The 16,879-nt window shown below is 47.1% G+C and overlaps 1 protein-coding gene across 1 annotated transcript in view; it reads left to right on the top strand.

Annotated features, from left to right (window-relative positions):
- The first annotated feature begins 6,680 nt into the window (after window positions 1–6,680).
- The window catches only part of FAM114A1 (family with sequence similarity 114 member A1), a 66,031-nt gene continuing 55,832 nt past the window's right edge, over window positions 6,681–16,879 (top strand). The window contains exons 1-2 of the mRNA XM_056125566.1: window positions 6,681–6,719; window positions 14,847–15,199. Coding sequence (XP_055981541.1) covers window positions 14,855–15,199 — 345 coding nt within the window. The 5' untranslated portion in view covers window positions 6,681–6,719; window positions 14,847–14,854. The remainder of the gene's footprint in view (window positions 6,720–14,846; window positions 15,200–16,879) is intronic.

Here is a 16,879-nt window from a genome sequence, read left to right as displayed (position 1 = left end):
CTCAGGTGTCACTTCTGACAATGTCAGAAATTGAACAGAGGTTGGATGCATGGAGGCAAGTGCCTTAACCCCTTTATTATCTCTTCAGCCCTAAAACCTTTTTCTTATTTGACTGCTGGCACTCCACACGCCTGTTCTCCATTCCCACTCTCATGCACTTTCCTCTCAGTTTTTTTTTTTGACATAGGACACCCAAGAATCAGTCTTAACCCTTTTCTCTCCTTCCATTCTGGGCTCTTGCATTCTGGCCCATAGCTTCAGTACTATTTGCCAGTGACCCCACCCACAGTTCCTAGCTTCAGTCTAGATTTGTGCCCTAAACTCCAATTTCCCGTATCAAACTTTCTGCTAAACATTTGCTAAACTGTCCTTGTTGAAAACCAAATATTGGATTTATTACTAACTCAAATCCCAAATAGCGGTTCTGCCTCACCCCAGCAAATTCCCAATTTTGTGACTTCTCAAGCCACACTCCTGAAAGTCATTTATGACTTCTTCCTTTTGTTTAAACTCCACACTCATGAACACATTGCATTGGTTTATCTTTGAAATCTAGCAGATAAGCAAAATACCTTCTTTACCTTCCCCTGCCAGCCTCTAGGTGGGCAAAAGCAAGACTGATCTCACACTGACCACTGCAATGTTCTTCTAAGGAAAAAGACAAATAGCATATGATCTCATTCATGTAAAATATAAAGAAACAGCAGAACATTTCAGTTCATTTCATTTCATTTCATCATCCTGTTAATCGTCGATTGCCTCGAGCAGGCCCCAGTAACGTCTTTTTCATCCTAGCCCTGAGATTATATTCACGGCTCTTTAGGAGAATGAGACCCATCATTGTTACTGGTATTTGGCATATTTGGTAGGCCACGGGGAATTTGCCAGACTCTGCCCTGTGGGCAGGCTACATTCGATAGCCTGCAAGTTTGTCCAAAGTAGGAATGAGATAATAAGATGTCGCGCGGCCGCAAATGCGGCCGCGCGGTTCCAGGATCTGGATTTTATAGTCTCTGAGTCTTGGCCGCTGATGGGATTACACGGCGCCAGGGGGCCAGGTGGTGGGTGTGACCCCCGCCTACTGGAATTTGGAGGATCTGGGTGGAAGATGCTCGACTCCAAATCGAGTAGGCTTGGAGGTCTCGGCCCCGGAACCCGCGTGGCTTTGTCCCTCTGCCAGTACCTTCATGTGTGCGGAGAGTGGTCTCAGCATGGTGGTGGCTGGTTCTGGAGGTCTTCAGCTGCCGTAGCCCTGGTCGGGGCGGGGAGGAAAGCTCAACCCGCTCCCCTCCCAGGGACTCCGGGAAGGAACACCCAGGCGCGGGGGCAGAGACAAATAGCATATGATCTCATTCATGTAAAATATAAAGAAACAGCAGAACATGCAAAGACAAAAACAAACCCTTGGATTCTGAGCACAGAGTTGAGATTAGTGGAGAGAGTAGGCAGGGAAGGTCCAACAGACTACAATGACAGGATTATGGTACTTTGATGGCAAGCATGGTGTACTTGAGAGATCATTAAACTTTACTCCTAAAACATATCAAGTGTTATAAACCATTGCTTCCTCCCAGTTAAAACTCACATGAGCGGAGCTTGAGCGATAGCACAGTGGGCAGGGCATTTGCCTTGCATGTGGCCGACCCGGGTTCGATTTCCAGCATCTCAAATGGTCCCCTGAGCACCGCCAGGGGTAATTCCTGAGTGTAGAGCCAGGAGTAACCCCAGTGCATCAATGGTGTGACCAAAAAAAGCAAAATAAATAAATAAAAATAAATAAAACACTTCGACGTTCTTGAAGGCGTTCCAAGCCGCTCTCTTCCTCCTGCGCAGCTTGGGTGCCAGGTCATTTGTCATGTTGACCTCTCGACCTAGGTACACATAGCTGTTGCATTCGGAGATGGTCATTCCATTGAGAGCGAATGGGGCGTCAGGAACAAGGTTGTTTCTCATAAACATTGTCTTCGTAAGATTCAGCTGTAGTCCTACCTTTCCACACTCACGGTCAAAGTCAGCCAGCATTTGTGCCACTTGGCTGATGTTTGGTGTTATTAAAACAATGTCATCAGCAAAGCGGAGGTGGTGTAGTTGCCGACCATCTATCTTCACTCCCATTCCTTCCCATTCCAGTTGTCGCATGATGTTCTCGAGGGTGGCACTGAAGAGTTTCGGTGAAATGGTATCACCCTGCCACACCCCTCTCTTGACATCAACGATCACTTCTTTGTAGAATGGTGAGATCCTGGTAGTGAATCCGCAATACAGCTCACGGAGGATCCTGATGTATTGGGCTTGAATGCCCTGATTGGCTAGGGCTTCAATGACCGCTTCTGTCTCAACAGAATCAAAGGCCTTCTTTAAATCAATGAACGTTAAACAGAGCGGCATCTTGAACTCCCGAGAAACCTCAATGAGCTTGGTTATTGTGTGGATATGGTCGATGGTGCTGAATCCTTTGCGGAACCCTGCTTGCTCGCATGGTTGTCCTTCATCTAGTGTTCTGCCAATCCTATTCAGGATGACTCGAGTGAACAACTTGTAGATGACAGACAATAGGCAGATCGGGTGATAGTTGCCAATGTCATGGATGTCTCCCTTCTTGAACACTAGTATGGTCCTGCTGGTTTTCTATTGGGATGGAACCTTGCATTCAGACAGGTAGCGAGTGAACAGCCGAGCCAGTGTATTGATTAGTACTGACGGCAGGTTCTTCAGGTGTTCAGGTCTGACCTCGTCTGGGCTGGGTGCTGTTTGTTTCTTTACCGACGAAATGGCGTGTCGGATTTCGGAAGGGAGAACATTGGGAACGACATATCCATCCTGTGGAATTTGGTATGTCGGCAAGTGGACATGGCTATCGAAGAGATTTGAGTAGAAGTCATGGATAATCTTCTCCATTGCCGTTCTGGAGGATGTGATGGATCCATCAGGACGTCGGAGGGCAGTCATCTTGGTCTTATAGTTGGCGAAGGACAGGCGGGCGTTAGGAATACTTTTCCTGGCTTCTGCTACATCTATCAGTACTTCTGCTCTTCTCTCTTTGAGGTCTTCCTTGATCGCATCTCTGCACTGCTTTGCGAGCTCGGATGTTAGCTTGCGGTTGCCTGAGGCATGCGCCAAACCACGCTGGCGAATTAGCTCAAGAGTTTTCGAAGATGGGCGAAGCAATAGCTAAGAGGACAAAGAACCTCCGGCTCCGAGCACATCTCTTTGATTCCACTGTTCTTCCTGCATTAACATATGCCTCAGAGACCTGGGCCCTACGCAAACAAGATGAGAACGCTATTCAGGTCTCCCAAAGAAGGATAGAAAGAGCTATGCTTGGAATATCACGTTTCACTCAAATGAGAGAAAAAATCCGGAGTTCTGACATCCATCCACGATCAAGAATCAGGGACGCTGTCTCATTTGCCAAGGTGTCGAAAATCAGATGGGCTGGTCACGTAATGAGATTTAAAGATGACCGCTGGACTAGAGCTGTTACCGACTGGATTCCACGGGATGTCAAAAGACCGCGTGGCCGCCCACCTTCCAGATGGTCAGACTTCTTCATCAAGATCATGAACGATCGGTTTGAGGCCCTTCAGGTTCCCGGAGCGAACAGATGCCATTGGGCTACACTAGCACGCGACAGGGACAAATGGAGACGTTACTGGCGCCCGCTCGAGCAAATCGACGACTAACGGGAAGTTAAGTGATTAAGTGATTAAGTGAAAAAAAAACACACATGAGCATGCATGAACACGTGCGCCGCACACACACACACACATACACATACACAATGACTTTTAGAGTCAGAGAGTGTGGCCTAGTGATAGTGATAGAGCATATGCCTTGCCTGTGTGTGGCTCAGGGTTTGATCCCTGGCATCACAAAATAAATTAAATAAGAAACGGGGGAGACAGCTCAAAGGCTTTGTATATTGAAGGCCTCGGTTCAATATCTGGCACCATATGATTCTCTCAACAAAGCTGGTAGCAACCGCTGAGCACCAGCTAGTGTGGCCCCCAAACCAAAATAAAGACAAAACAAAAAGAAACCACAAACACACTTTCATACAAAAATAAAATTAAACTCTGGAACAAACCCCCTGAAATGAATATTCTACAGACATGAAGGAAGAGCAATGATTGCCAAATGTCACCTAAATGACATTCTCATGGCGTAGAGTAAAAACATCTACAGGATTCTATTTTATCAAAGTCTAAAACTTTGAAAAACATTCTATAGATGGCGCTGAGTTGGGATGCATATAGTATGTGTGGGGCTATAAACGGGGAGAAGACACAGCAAGCCCAGGCAGTGGTGGGGTGGGGAATGGACAGAACCATCTCACACTTACTGGTATCACTTCTTTTTTGTTTACAAGAAGGTCCTGGCTCAGGAAGACAACTCAAAGGCTGGAGCATGTGCTTTTCATGCTGGAGCCCAGTTTCCCTCTCCAGCCGTCCAGGATCACCAGGAGCCACCCAGAGTCTAGAAGAGGACCCCAGCATACCAATGGATGGAGCACTCACCCCTCAAAAAATAATGAAAGAAGGTCCTAAAATAGAGTAAAGTAAAGTAAAGTAAAGGCCCTCCCGTTGATCATCGATTTGCTCGAGCGGGCCCAGTAACGTCTCCATTGGAGACTTTGTTGTTACTGTGTCTGGCATATCGAATATGTCACGGGGAGCTTGCCAGGCTCTGCCGTGCGGGCGAGATACTCTCGGTAGCTTGCCGGGCTCTCCGAGAGTGGCGGAGGAATCGAACTCCGGTTGGCCATGTTGGCTGCGTGCAAGGCAAACGCCCTACCGCTGTGCTATCGCTCGAGCCTAAAATAGAGCAAAAATTAAAATGCGTAAAATTAAAGTATCAGCATAGTATTCTCTACTCTTTTTACACACATAAGAATTTGCCATTTTACACACATAGGAATTTGTCTTTAACAAGGGCCAGGAGGGTTAGTCCACAGTTGGAAGCTGGCCGAAAGTGGTGGGGGAGAAGGCAATGGAAAGAGAAGGAAGTTTTAAGGATAGTTGGAAATGATAAATCTGGATAGGAACTGCTTGCTGAAAGCAGGTAAAGGAATAAACACTGTAACCTCTCAGTATCTGTGTTGCAGACCCTGCTCAGAAGGAGAGGGGACAGGGGTAGGGAGGGAGGGCTGGGAGGAGAGGGAGAGAAGGAAAGTACCTGCCACAGAGTCATAGAGGCAGGTTAGGGGAGAGGGAGGAGTCGGGAGGGAAACTGGGGTCCTTGGTGGTGGAAAATGGACAATGGTAGAGGGATGGGTGTAGGATGGTTGTATGACTGAAACCTGATCATGAACACCTTTTAAATAGTATCTCACGGTGACTCAATTTAAGAAAGAAAGAAAGAAAGAAAGAAAGAAAGAAAGAAAGAAAGAAAGAAAATTTGTTTCTACTTTTTCATGTTTTAATACCTTCAGCCTACTGCTGAACTTTTACGGAGGTTCACGTCTGTTGGCTTGGAGTGGTGTGGGTCAAGGACCTTTAAAAGTTACCTGTCGTTACTCTGCACAGCAGGGAGGGACGGGGAGTGTGGGCCAGGGCAAGGTGCGGCTGCCTCTGGACAGGCTCTGATGTCACTCGGTACACCCAAACACACCTGAAACACACCTGGGGCACCTGAAAGAGGGAAGCGCTAAGGCTCGCACGCTTGTGGAACTCAGAATGCCAGTTTTAAAATACCCGCACGCTCCCTAACGCTATCTTGCCGGGTCGTGCTATCGCATATGCACATCCCTTTACAAGGAGACTGTTATGCTATGCATAGTTTTATGAGCTTTCTCCTTCCTCTACTTAATATTTGGCGAAGCCCTGAGCAGCTTCAGGGTCAACAAACGAATCTTACAGTGGAGATTGTACTTCTTTTGGCTACTCCCAGCAGGCCTTCCTCCCGCCTGCATACAAAACATGCGCATTAGGTCTCTGGGGTGACCCCCCCCCAAAAAAAAAAAGACCACGGTGTAGCCTTTCTTCTGAAGTTCACTGTAGTTGACATCAACAGTTCCTTCCCGAAAGCCACGTAGAGTTCGGTTCTCCCGTGCCGTGCGATGCAACGAAAATAAGCATGCTTGCGCTCACACACTTGGCATCTAATCCTTGTCTGGGTACAAAGACACTGGCGTGAAACTCTTGGGCAAGAAAGGGAATGCATTCGAATTTTGCTCCCCGTTCCCAAACCGACCATCCCGAGCTTTGGCTTGCTTGCTTGCTTGCTTGCTTGCTCGATTCCTTCGGCATCCGGCAACACGCCCACAGACACCAGAGCTGTCTCGCGCAGAATCCCAGGAGCGCAAACTCCTGCCAAACTTGGGCGAGCCCTTGCCGGCGACTCCGTCTAATGGGATGCTTCGGGCGCTTTTTAGAAGAAAAGGAGTCTAGACTGACCCCGAGATCCTCCCCGAGTGGGCATGGGCCCCTCTGCAGCTCTCCCGGACGAAAGAAGCCGAGTTCCCCAGCTCGGGAAGCAGCCGTGCACCCCCTAGGGCCACTTGTGGGGTGAGGGGGAGCGGGGCGCCGGGCGGTGCAGGGCCGGGCGGGGCGCGCGCGGGGGCGGGGTCCCTCTGTGGCCGGCCGCGGGGCGGAGCAGCCCGGCCGCCCGCCCCTGGGTCCCCCCTCCGGCCCGCCCTCCGGCCGCGTCCCCGCCGGCCCTGCCGACGTGGCGGGGCGGGACCCGCCCGGCGCTCCCGCGCGCACCCGGCCGCCCGAGCGGTAAGAGCCCCGGCGCCCTCTCCCCAACCCCTTCCCCGGCGGGCGGTGCGCGGACAGCCGCGCGGGGTGCTGGGGGGAGACCCTGCCGTCGCGTCTCTGCCTGTCCCCCGCCTCCCCGACCTAACGCAGAGACACCGTCCGGCCGGGGGAGATCGCCGGGGGTCCCAAGCACCCGCGCTCGAGGGGGCGAAGGTCCGGGCGGCGCGCGGCGCGGCCGAGGGCCCTGCGTGCGTGCGGGCGTGTGAGTGTGTGTGTGTGAGTGTGTGTCGCTCCGGGTCCACGCTCATGCACACACCCACATGCCCACACGCCGGCTCTGCGCCCCTCGGCCAGGCCCCCCGCCAGCCCCCCGCGGAGCTCACCGGAGCTGGCCCGTCGGGGCACCTCGCAAGTTGCTGCAGTGACCTCGGAGCCGCGGAGGCCCGCGCAGGCTGCAAGGGGCCCCAGTGACGGGGACACGCAGGGAGCAGAAAGAGGCCCCCTTCCGGGGACCCTCCGACTTTAGCCTAGGAACATCGCGCCTCCTACCCCACCCCCCTGCCAGCTCCTTATCTCTGCCCCCCCACTCCCCCAATCACGCCCTGACAGCTCAGCTACCCTAACCTACAATCTTACCTGACCTCACCTTGATTCCTGCACCCTGCTTCAGTCGCTCGCCCACCCACTCTTCCCCGAATCCGGTGAGTATTTCCAACTCTATTGGATTTGCGCCTGAGTGTGGCTGCCTCTCCCCCACCGTGTAAAATGTTATCTGTGTGTTTGCCAGGCCATCCTGGCCCTCTCTGTCCGGTCGGTCCGTTCCCATCCTCAACCACAGGAGACATACACACAGGTGGCTTTTTTTTTTTTTTAAATCTGTGCCCACCCAACTCCAAAAGACCCCAGCCAACCCCAGGGAGTTGGGAAAGAAACCAGATTTCTCCTCCCGAGGATTCTTCCTGTCCCTTTCCTGCTTCACCCAGATCCATTTCGTGCCTGAAAAGATCTTCCTTTCCTCCATCATAGCCTGAGCTCAGGACAAGGATTGGATAAATCTCTCCACTGTAAACTTGAAGCCAAGGGAGACTTTCAGGGTGGAACAGAAGGCACAAATGACCTAAAACAGAGGGCAGTTGAGGTTGGGACAAGGCCTGTCTGAATCCTGGTGATTTGGACATATAAGTCGCCGTTTATTTATGATTGGGGTTATGGAAAACATTCCCCCCTCTTGTATAAACCTCAAACAATATATTTTAGTTCTGTAAATATCTGAGTTTCGGAAACCAGGTAGACTTCTTGGCCAAGGGTCCTGGAGAAAAGTGGGAGATATGTGGAGCTAAATGTTCTTTTCCAATGCAATAGAAGTCCTTGCAGAGTATTCCATAAACACAGAAGAGGGGGCAATTTATTGGAAGGGGTGGGGGAGCGGAATAGGGAAAAAATTCAGAGCAAAACAGGGCATTAGATGTCAAAGAGCAAATATGGAGTGTACAAACAACTGCTGGAGATTCTGGGCCTGGGCAAAGGAGCTGGTTGGGGAAAAGGCAGGAGGCGGGAAGGGCGTGGGCAGTGCTGGCCAGTGGAGGGGAGTGTTGGCATGTTCCATGCCTCAGGGAAGTGGACAGAGAGCAGAGCGGTGGCAAAAGGACCTGCAAAGGTGTGTAAATGTCATTTTTTTTTTTTTTTGCTTTTTGGGTCACACCCGGTGATGCACAGGGGTTACTCCTGGATCATGCACTCAGGAATTACTCCTGGCAGTGCTTGAGAGACCATATGGGATGCTGGGAATCGAACCCGGGTCGGCCGTGTGCAAGGCAAACGCCCTACCCGCTGCGCTATCTCTCCAGCCCCTGTCATGTCTTTTTAGACCAAGGAGCAAATAGAGTTCACCTGTATTTTAAAAAATACCCAGAGACTTGTGAAAACTACTTGCGGGGGGGAGGAGGACGGGGAATCTGGACGCCTGGCACATGTATTTGTCACCCTCCATGGGAACTTTACCACCTGATTCAGAGCCTTTTTGGATCAGGTCCTTCCTGGATGAGCAGGTTCTTTCCATGTAATGGGATTGATTTCACCCAGAGCATTGTGGTGCCATCCTCTTGCTGCCAGGTAAGTCCATGCAGACCCCCAACTCAATCCACTTCACTATTCCTTAATAAATCGAAGGACATGTCGCTACTAAGATTAGGATGAGGGCTCAGCCTGCAAGCTGAGGATAGTCATTTCCATAGCACACATTTTTGTTCTGATTTGAATTTTGGGGCCATATCCAGCTCAGAGCTTACTCCTGGCTCTGAACTCAGGGATCATTGTTGGCAATGCTTGGGGGACCCTAAGGGGTACCAGGGATTGAACCTGGGCCAGCTGAATGGAAGGCAAGTGCCCTACCCACTGTACTATCTTTCCAGCCTCAATATCAAATAAATCTAGATTGGTGAACAACTCGCTCTCTTGTCCTCATTTTTCTCTGTCTTTATGGACTGGACTCAGTCAGTCCTACAGGCCAAGTTTCTGGATTCTTTGGTTTAGCCTGGCTTTATAGAGGAAGAGGCGAGGCTGCCAGCACAGACGAGTGAAGAGTCAGTGGTTCAGAGTTGGGTTTTTACCATCTCAATACCAACACTCCCAGCTGTTTTCTTCCAGGCAGCTCTTGGCCGGGCCACACAGACACCATCATTCCTATCAAGAGTTTATCCTGATGCTGGGCATTTGCACAGACCTACCCCTGTCCTGCCATGCCCAGGAATCGAATCAAAGCAACTTTCATGGTTTTCCTTTGCATTGAACTCAGTCTAGTTCAGGCACAGCTTTCATCTTCACCGGATGGGCTATTTTGCATCATCGCTTAACTGTTTCGTGCCAGCAGCATTCATTTCCTGAACCTTCACTGACCGGGAATGAAATGAAAACAGATGATTCATTTTCCGTAGCATAGCGGCCACATTTTAGACTTATTTTTGGAGCATGATACGTGGCTGCACCAATACCTAGCCTCGTACCAGGAGCCTTGGAAGTGATGAATGGATTTAGTCATGAAAAAACAACTTATTCCCAGCCCACAAAGGCTGCTTTATGTGCCCCCTTCCTATCCTTGGGGTGGACTGAAGAAGCCGCCTTGTTTCTGGGGGCAGAGTCGCCCTAGCTTCAAAGCCACATGATGGAGCTGCAGTGATCCATGGTCTACACCAGCAAATGGAGGCCATGGTCAGACTGCCTGGGGAGAACCTCGGTAGAGAAGGGCTGGTGCAGGACAGTAGGGTACATGTTCCAGCTACAGTGGGGCACAGGGACTCCTGGGTATTTACAACATAGCTTCCAATCACTTCAGACAAAATGCATCTTTCTAAGGGCTGGGGACACATGCCTTGCATGCATAAGAACCCAGTTTTGATCCCTGATTCTCCATGGCCCCCAAGCACTGTCCAGGAGCATTGCCAGGAATGACCCCCGTGTCCCTGAGCTGCTCCTGGCGGCCTCCCTTCCCGATGCCCAGGAAGAGATCAGGTCTCCCGGAACAAGATCATTTTTGTTTTGATTTTGAAGTCTAGACGTGTAATAGGTAGAAGTAACTATCGATTAAAGGCGTCTAATGAGTTAAAAGGAGGTATTACGGTGATTGTTTTCATTATTCGAGTGTCATAATAGAGTCTATGAAATTCACACGTTGCCCATAAATGTGTTTAAGTGTTCATTCAGGAACTTCCAGATGACTTTTTTGGGTATTTTGACTGACTTTGTGTGTCTCGTAAATGTGGAGCCACAGAAAAAAAGAGGTTTTGTGGCAGCTGTTTTTCTACACTTGGGGTGGACAGACATAGACACAGGATCTGTGGCTCTGAGGCGGGTGAGGGCTGTAGGTTTCCTCCCAGAGAACCTCCCTGCCTCATATGCAAGTCTCAGGCATGTGTGTCAAACCTGCCACACCCCAGTTGTGCATAGGCAACCAGATTGGCTTCACAGTTTGTTCTTGGAAGCTTGATGAAGCCCTGGCTCTTCTGGCTTCTCAGCTTCTGTTAAGAGATGTTCTACAGACAAGACCCAGTGAGACTTTAGAACTCTCCAGCAATCAGCTAGAAGAATTAGAAGGAAAATCTATTCCAAGGGGCCATAAACTGCTAAAGTCTAATCTTACACCCTGGTGATCAAAGGACAGCAAGCACTGCTATATTAGTTTTCACTACTCCGCACAGATTGAATACCTTAATTTCACCAGGGGAAAATGATTTTAATATTACTTATGCTAATCAGCACACCCCGGAGTACCGATTAGAGCAGATGAGAGTTTAGGAGTTAGACACTGGAACATCCCTAGGAGTGGCCCCAGGTCCCCCAACAGTGCTGGGTTTGGGCCTTATAAAATAGAAAAAGAAGAGCCGGAGAGATAGCAGGCAGGGGACTTGCCCTGCATGCAGCCACCCAGATTCAATCTTCTGCATCCCATTTGGTCCCCTGAGCAATGCCAGGAATGATCCCTGAGCACAGAGCCAGAAGTAAGTTTTGAGCACTGCTGGGTGTCACCCCCCCCCAAAAAAAAAAGAAACAAAAATAAAACATAGAAGGGCATACACAGTTAGAGATTATGAAGCACTGAAGACTTGTGGATAGTGTATTCCTCGGTCGGGCAATTCAGGTGTTAAACAGTCCCCAGAGCAGGTTAGCGCTGCCTCACACACATCCCAGCTGGATATGCTGAAGCTTGTTGGTATTGTGAACAGTACTGCAACACATCCAGCGCAGAGAGTATACAGCAAAGTGGCATAATGCTTTTAACTTGCCCATGAATGTTTATCATCAGTTTAGTCTCATGTCCCTAAATAAGGAAAAGGGAAATCATTTGGAGTGTCTTATTCATCCAAATTAGTAACGAGGATTTTCACTCATTGTCAAAGAAAGGAATATATCAAAGTGCCTGTGACCAGCTACTGATGAACAAGCATGGGAATACATGATGTTAAAATATTGTTCATTTGTGGACCCATATTTTGTATGCCCTAAAGCCCAGGCAAGGATAGACTAAATGAAGACAGAGAACTCTTTCTGCTTGGTGATAAAACAATGTTCTAGGCCACAGGTCAGCGAACTTTATGGTGGATGGATCGGGACACACCCAGCGGTGCTCAGAGGGTACTCCTAGCTCTGTGCTTATGAGTCATTCCTGGCAGAGCCCAGGGTACCAGATGAAATGCCAGGGATTGAACCAGGGTCAGTCGCATGCAAGGCAGACACCTTAGCCCTTGTATTCTCTGGCCAAAACATTGTTTACAAAAGGGCCTGGTAGTAAATATTTGAGACATTTGCAACTTTGTCGACCATGTAACCATAGCGCCTCTGACTCTTCTGCTATGATTCCAGAGAAGCCACAGCAACACATAAACAAATGAGGATGTCTGTGTTCCACTTACATTTTATGTATTAATTTTGTGATCTGATACCTCACTGTATTTTATTATTCTGAGGTATTTTGTGGAGTCTATGGTTTTCAATGTATATTGTCATGTCATCTGCCAACAGTGATAGTTTGACTTCTTTTCTAGTTTGGATCAAAGAACAACTAAAGTTTGGACTCCTGCTTAAATGTGAGAGATAGATGACACTGTAGAATGGACTGTGATATGATTCAGTCACCAAATCAGATGTGGATTCAGAGCTCTGATCTGCCACTTACTAAAATGTGACCTCTTAATCTCATTTGTGCCATCTATAAAAGGTAGTTCATAATATCTAACTCACGGGCGAGAATATATTTAAAGAGCTTGGACTTAGTGGGTCTCAATAAGTAAGCTGTGCTGAACAGACTGAAAGTCAGTGACAGTGATGAGTTTTCAAACCTGGGCAACTGGGGAAATTTAAATATCATTGAAAGAAATGCCAAAGTCAAAAGAAAGATCTGCTATTAAATGTAAGACAACAGACTTCCTTTTAGACAGAAAGAGATGTCCAGGTGGCCATTAGAACTAGTTCTTCAGAGGTAAGATTTTATATAACATTATTAACATGTATCATTATATATTATATACATTCTTAATGGGCTGGATCAATAGCACAGTGGTAGGGCATTTGCCTTGCATGCAGCCGGCCTAGCCGAGCCAGGTTTGATTCCTCAGTCCCTCTCCGAGAGCCCGGCAAGCTACCGAGAGTATCTCACCCGCACGGCAAAGCCTGGCAAGCTACCCGTGACGTATTTGATATGCCAAATACAGTCACAACAAGTCTCACGATGAAGACTTTACTGGGCCCGCTCGAGCAAATCGATGAATAATGGGAGGACTGTGACCGTAACTGTGACATTCTTAATATAGTAAAATATAACCCACAAACTTCCAAGATTCACTCTTCGAGACTGTACAGTTCAGTGATTAGTATATTCAAGTGTTGTGCAGCCCTTAGCACCATATCTTAGAACATTTTCACCATCTACAAAAGAATTCCATACCCTCTCTCAGCAACTCATTTACCTTCCCTACCTAATCTTTGTTTCCCTTCCAGTTTTCCCCTGAACCCCTTAATTATTTTCTGATAACAAAGAAAATTTGAGGGTTAGCTATTGGAGACCCAAGGAGTTGATGTGTACAAATGAGTTGTGTTATACCTGGAACCCCATTAGTAACAATACTGTCAACCACAGGGCAAATACCTGTTTGAAACAGACCAGTGGGTGGGAGGCAAAATGGGGTTTAAGGGGATTGGAGGAGAGGAGTGGACACTGGTGAAGGGATTTATGTTGGTATTTTGTGTGCCTGAAACCCAGTCATGAATAACTTTGTAATTTCATGGTGACTTAATTCAAAAACTAACAATAATAACCTACACCACCAAATAATCTGTGTGCTAAATGACTTCTCATATGCTGTGTAGTTTATGCAGCATCCTGAAGGTTGACCTGTGGGAAACGCTGAGGTCGATTAAAAATGTCCACTGAAAATGCCCGAGTTGACTTCTTTTGTAGTAGAAACATGTCTTCATTTTTAACTAAGAACAGTATCTTCTCAAACTAGTTTTCTAAGATTTGTTCTGTTCAATAATGCCAACCACCTAGGCCTATACTACTAAATGATTGAAAATGAAATAAAACTGAAATCTAGGGTTCCAGTTGCACCTGCTGCATTTCAAGTGCTCAATATCCACATGGCACTCTCAAACCCTAGATTTCAGCCGAAGCATGCTGGGACAGTGCGGTACTAGAACCCTTGGCCGTCACTACAGAGTTCTGATATCAATGCTATTCCATATAGCATCAGTAGCTTGAAAGCTTTATCATTTACTGCTCTGTAGCTTACTAGGGTTTACATTCTTCAGTTGGCTTAAAACCTCACTTCTTTCTTTTTTTCATCTCATCCTTACATTTTCCTATTGAAACTATAATCTACTCAGTAGCTTATGCCCAACAAAGCACGCTTATGAAATTTCAGGTCATTTTCTGTGCACATGCTTATTACTGCTATGAATATAATGAATAAAGTTATGTTAATTTCATAATACAAATAATATTCCCAGTTCCCATGTGCATATCTAACTCTATATGCCAAATAAAATTGAAGGTAAGTATAGTAGGTTTCTATTCATTTTCAATTGCTGCTGAAACAAATTATAACACACTTGGTGACTTACCACAACACAGATTTATTCTCCTATAGTTCTAGAAGCCAGAGATAAAGGTGTTGGCAGGGCTATTTATTTTGGAGTCCCTGAGGAGAGGATGGTTTCCTTGGTCTTCTTAGCTTCTGGTGGTTTTCTGTATTCCTTGGCTTGGAGACCCTTCTTTTATTTTTAAAGTGTTTCCCTCAATCTCTGCTTTGGTCTTTGTTCACTTTCTCCTCTTTCTAGTCAAATTTTCCCATGCTTCTGTCTGGTAAGAACATTTGTCGTTTCACTGACGGATCATCATGATAATCCAAAATAATCTGCTCACCTCAAGACCTTGAATTTAATCACTTTCACAGCATCCCTTTTACCATATAAGGGAACATTCACAGGTGTCTGGGTTGGGATAGGAAAATCTTGGTGGACCATTATTCAGCTCCCCTACAATCATATGAAATCTCTTTGAAGGAAGTTGACCAGAGTTCATGTGATTATGGAGGACTTTGAATTAAGTTTAACAATTCTGAGGAAAGCCTAAAGTGTTTATGGTTATTGTCTTAACAGATATTAAAATGTCTGATGATGCCAGTGATACCCTAGCCACTGGAGACAAGGCAGAAACAATCAAGATGCCCAATAGTGATTCTTCTGATGAAGAAAAAGGAGAGCACTGTGATGTGGCTGTGACTGCAAGTGAGCCGATGTCTACTGACCTTGGAGAGGCACATGACAATACAGCTATTCAGGATGTAGAGCTTGCTGGTTCTGTGCATGCTGAGCAGCCCAGAGACCCCTGTACCGTGGATCCACCCTACAATGGAGAAGTGACCGAGGACAACCTGGTTGAGTGCATTGATTCTGTCAGCCTCGAGGCAGAACCAGGATCCGAAATACCCCTGAAAGAACCGAATAGCCCGGTAAGGAGTGATTCATTCCTGTATGTTCATCCTGAATGTCTGATGCACTTTATAGATGCAGTTTTATGCCCAATGCTGTGGGTTAGGGTGCGACTGCAGAATATATCAACATCACTGCTGTCATCCAGATGTGTTGTGTGGTGAGAAAGCCATGTTGAGAGTGATTCTTCTTTATAATATTTTCGCTTTTATCATTGCATTCTTAATAATATCAGTTATTGGTCTGTTAATTATAACACATTATTTGGTTTATTGATTTTATATCCAAACATTTTGTTAGAATTGTGTATGTTATATAATTCACTCCATATACAATAGTTCTTGAGCTGGAGAGATATGACTGGAGTCAAGGTGCTTGTCTTACATGTAGAAGACACCAGTTTGGTCCCCCCACCATATATGATACCACAAGAAGTGATCCCTGAGCACAGAGCCAAGAGTAATCCCTGGGCATAGCCAAGTGTGGTCCCCCACACATGTGGTCCTCAAACCATAGTAAAATAAAAAAAATTGTGACTAGGGAAATAACTTTGGGGGCAGGAGGTCATGTGGTGGGTGTCCAAGTAGAGCGTTGGATCCTTGCATCACTGGAACCCCTGAGTACTGCTTGGTATAATCCTGGAGGCCCCCAGCACTTCTGTGGTGGTTGTGGTGATTCAGAATCACATTACTCAGCTCTGTCATTGAATTTTCTTGTGCAGTTGGCAAATATCTCCAGCGGTTTCCCGTCTTCCGCCATCTGAGAATTTCTTGGGAGACCCCCCCAAAAAAAATTAAAGTGAAGAATTTTCACATCAAGATCTTCGGGTATCTCTCTGACCAATACACTTGATTGACAAGCAGGTTCTCATGCACCATGTCTTCAAAGGGTCCCAGGAGTGTTGTAAGATGAGGGGGGGTTCTGTTGCCCACCCTTAGAGATGAGGAAATGAAAACAAACACTCGATTTGCAGGAATGTTGTGGTGAGGCAGTGAAGACCTTCTGGGAATTGACATCAGACATGGTAAACAGACACCTAACTTGAATTCTAGAGTTTACAGAGTTTTCCTGGGACCCTCTCTGGAGTTTTAACAACCAGGAAAGCATTCAAAAACATTGATGCTAGGGTCTATATTAGACTGAATAAGAAGAAAATTCTTTCTGCTTGTCTGTCTTTGAGCTGGAACATTGGTCTTCTCCCGCCTTTAGACTTAAACTTGTATTGGAACTTAAACCCTAAGCAAGTGTGGTTTTCTGATCACTGGACTTGGACCAGAAGTATATGGCTTGACTTTCTGAAGTCTCTAGCTAACAATGGTGAATGTTTGGAAATATATATATATATTTGCTCAGGGACTCCTGGTGATTCCCAGGGGAACTTTATGTGGTGCTGGGAATCATATATACATATATACATGTATACATATGTATGTATATATATGTATATATAACATGATTCTTTGGAGAATCCAGACCAATACAGACCCTGTTGTGATATTTTTGAATGCTCTCCTGGTTGTTAAAATATTCAGCTAATGGGGCTGGAGCAGTAGTACAGCGGGGAGGGCATTTGCCTTGCATGCAGCCAACCCAGAGTCAGTCCTTGGCCAGGAGGAATTCCTGAGTGCAGAGCCAGGAGTAGCCCCTGAGCATCATCAGGTGTGACCCCAAAAAATATTCAGCTAAAATTGAGAGCCTCT

The sequence above is a fragment of the Sorex fumeus genome, unplaced genomic scaffold (assembly GCF_029834395.1).
Source record: "Sorex fumeus unplaced genomic scaffold, SorFum_2.1 ptg000055l, whole genome shotgun sequence".
NCBI classification, from domain to species: Eukaryota; Metazoa; Chordata; class Mammalia; order Eulipotyphla; family Soricidae; genus Sorex; species Sorex fumeus.
The sequence above is the reverse complement of the archived record's forward strand: the minus strand, read 5'-3'. Positions and strand labels throughout refer to the sequence as shown.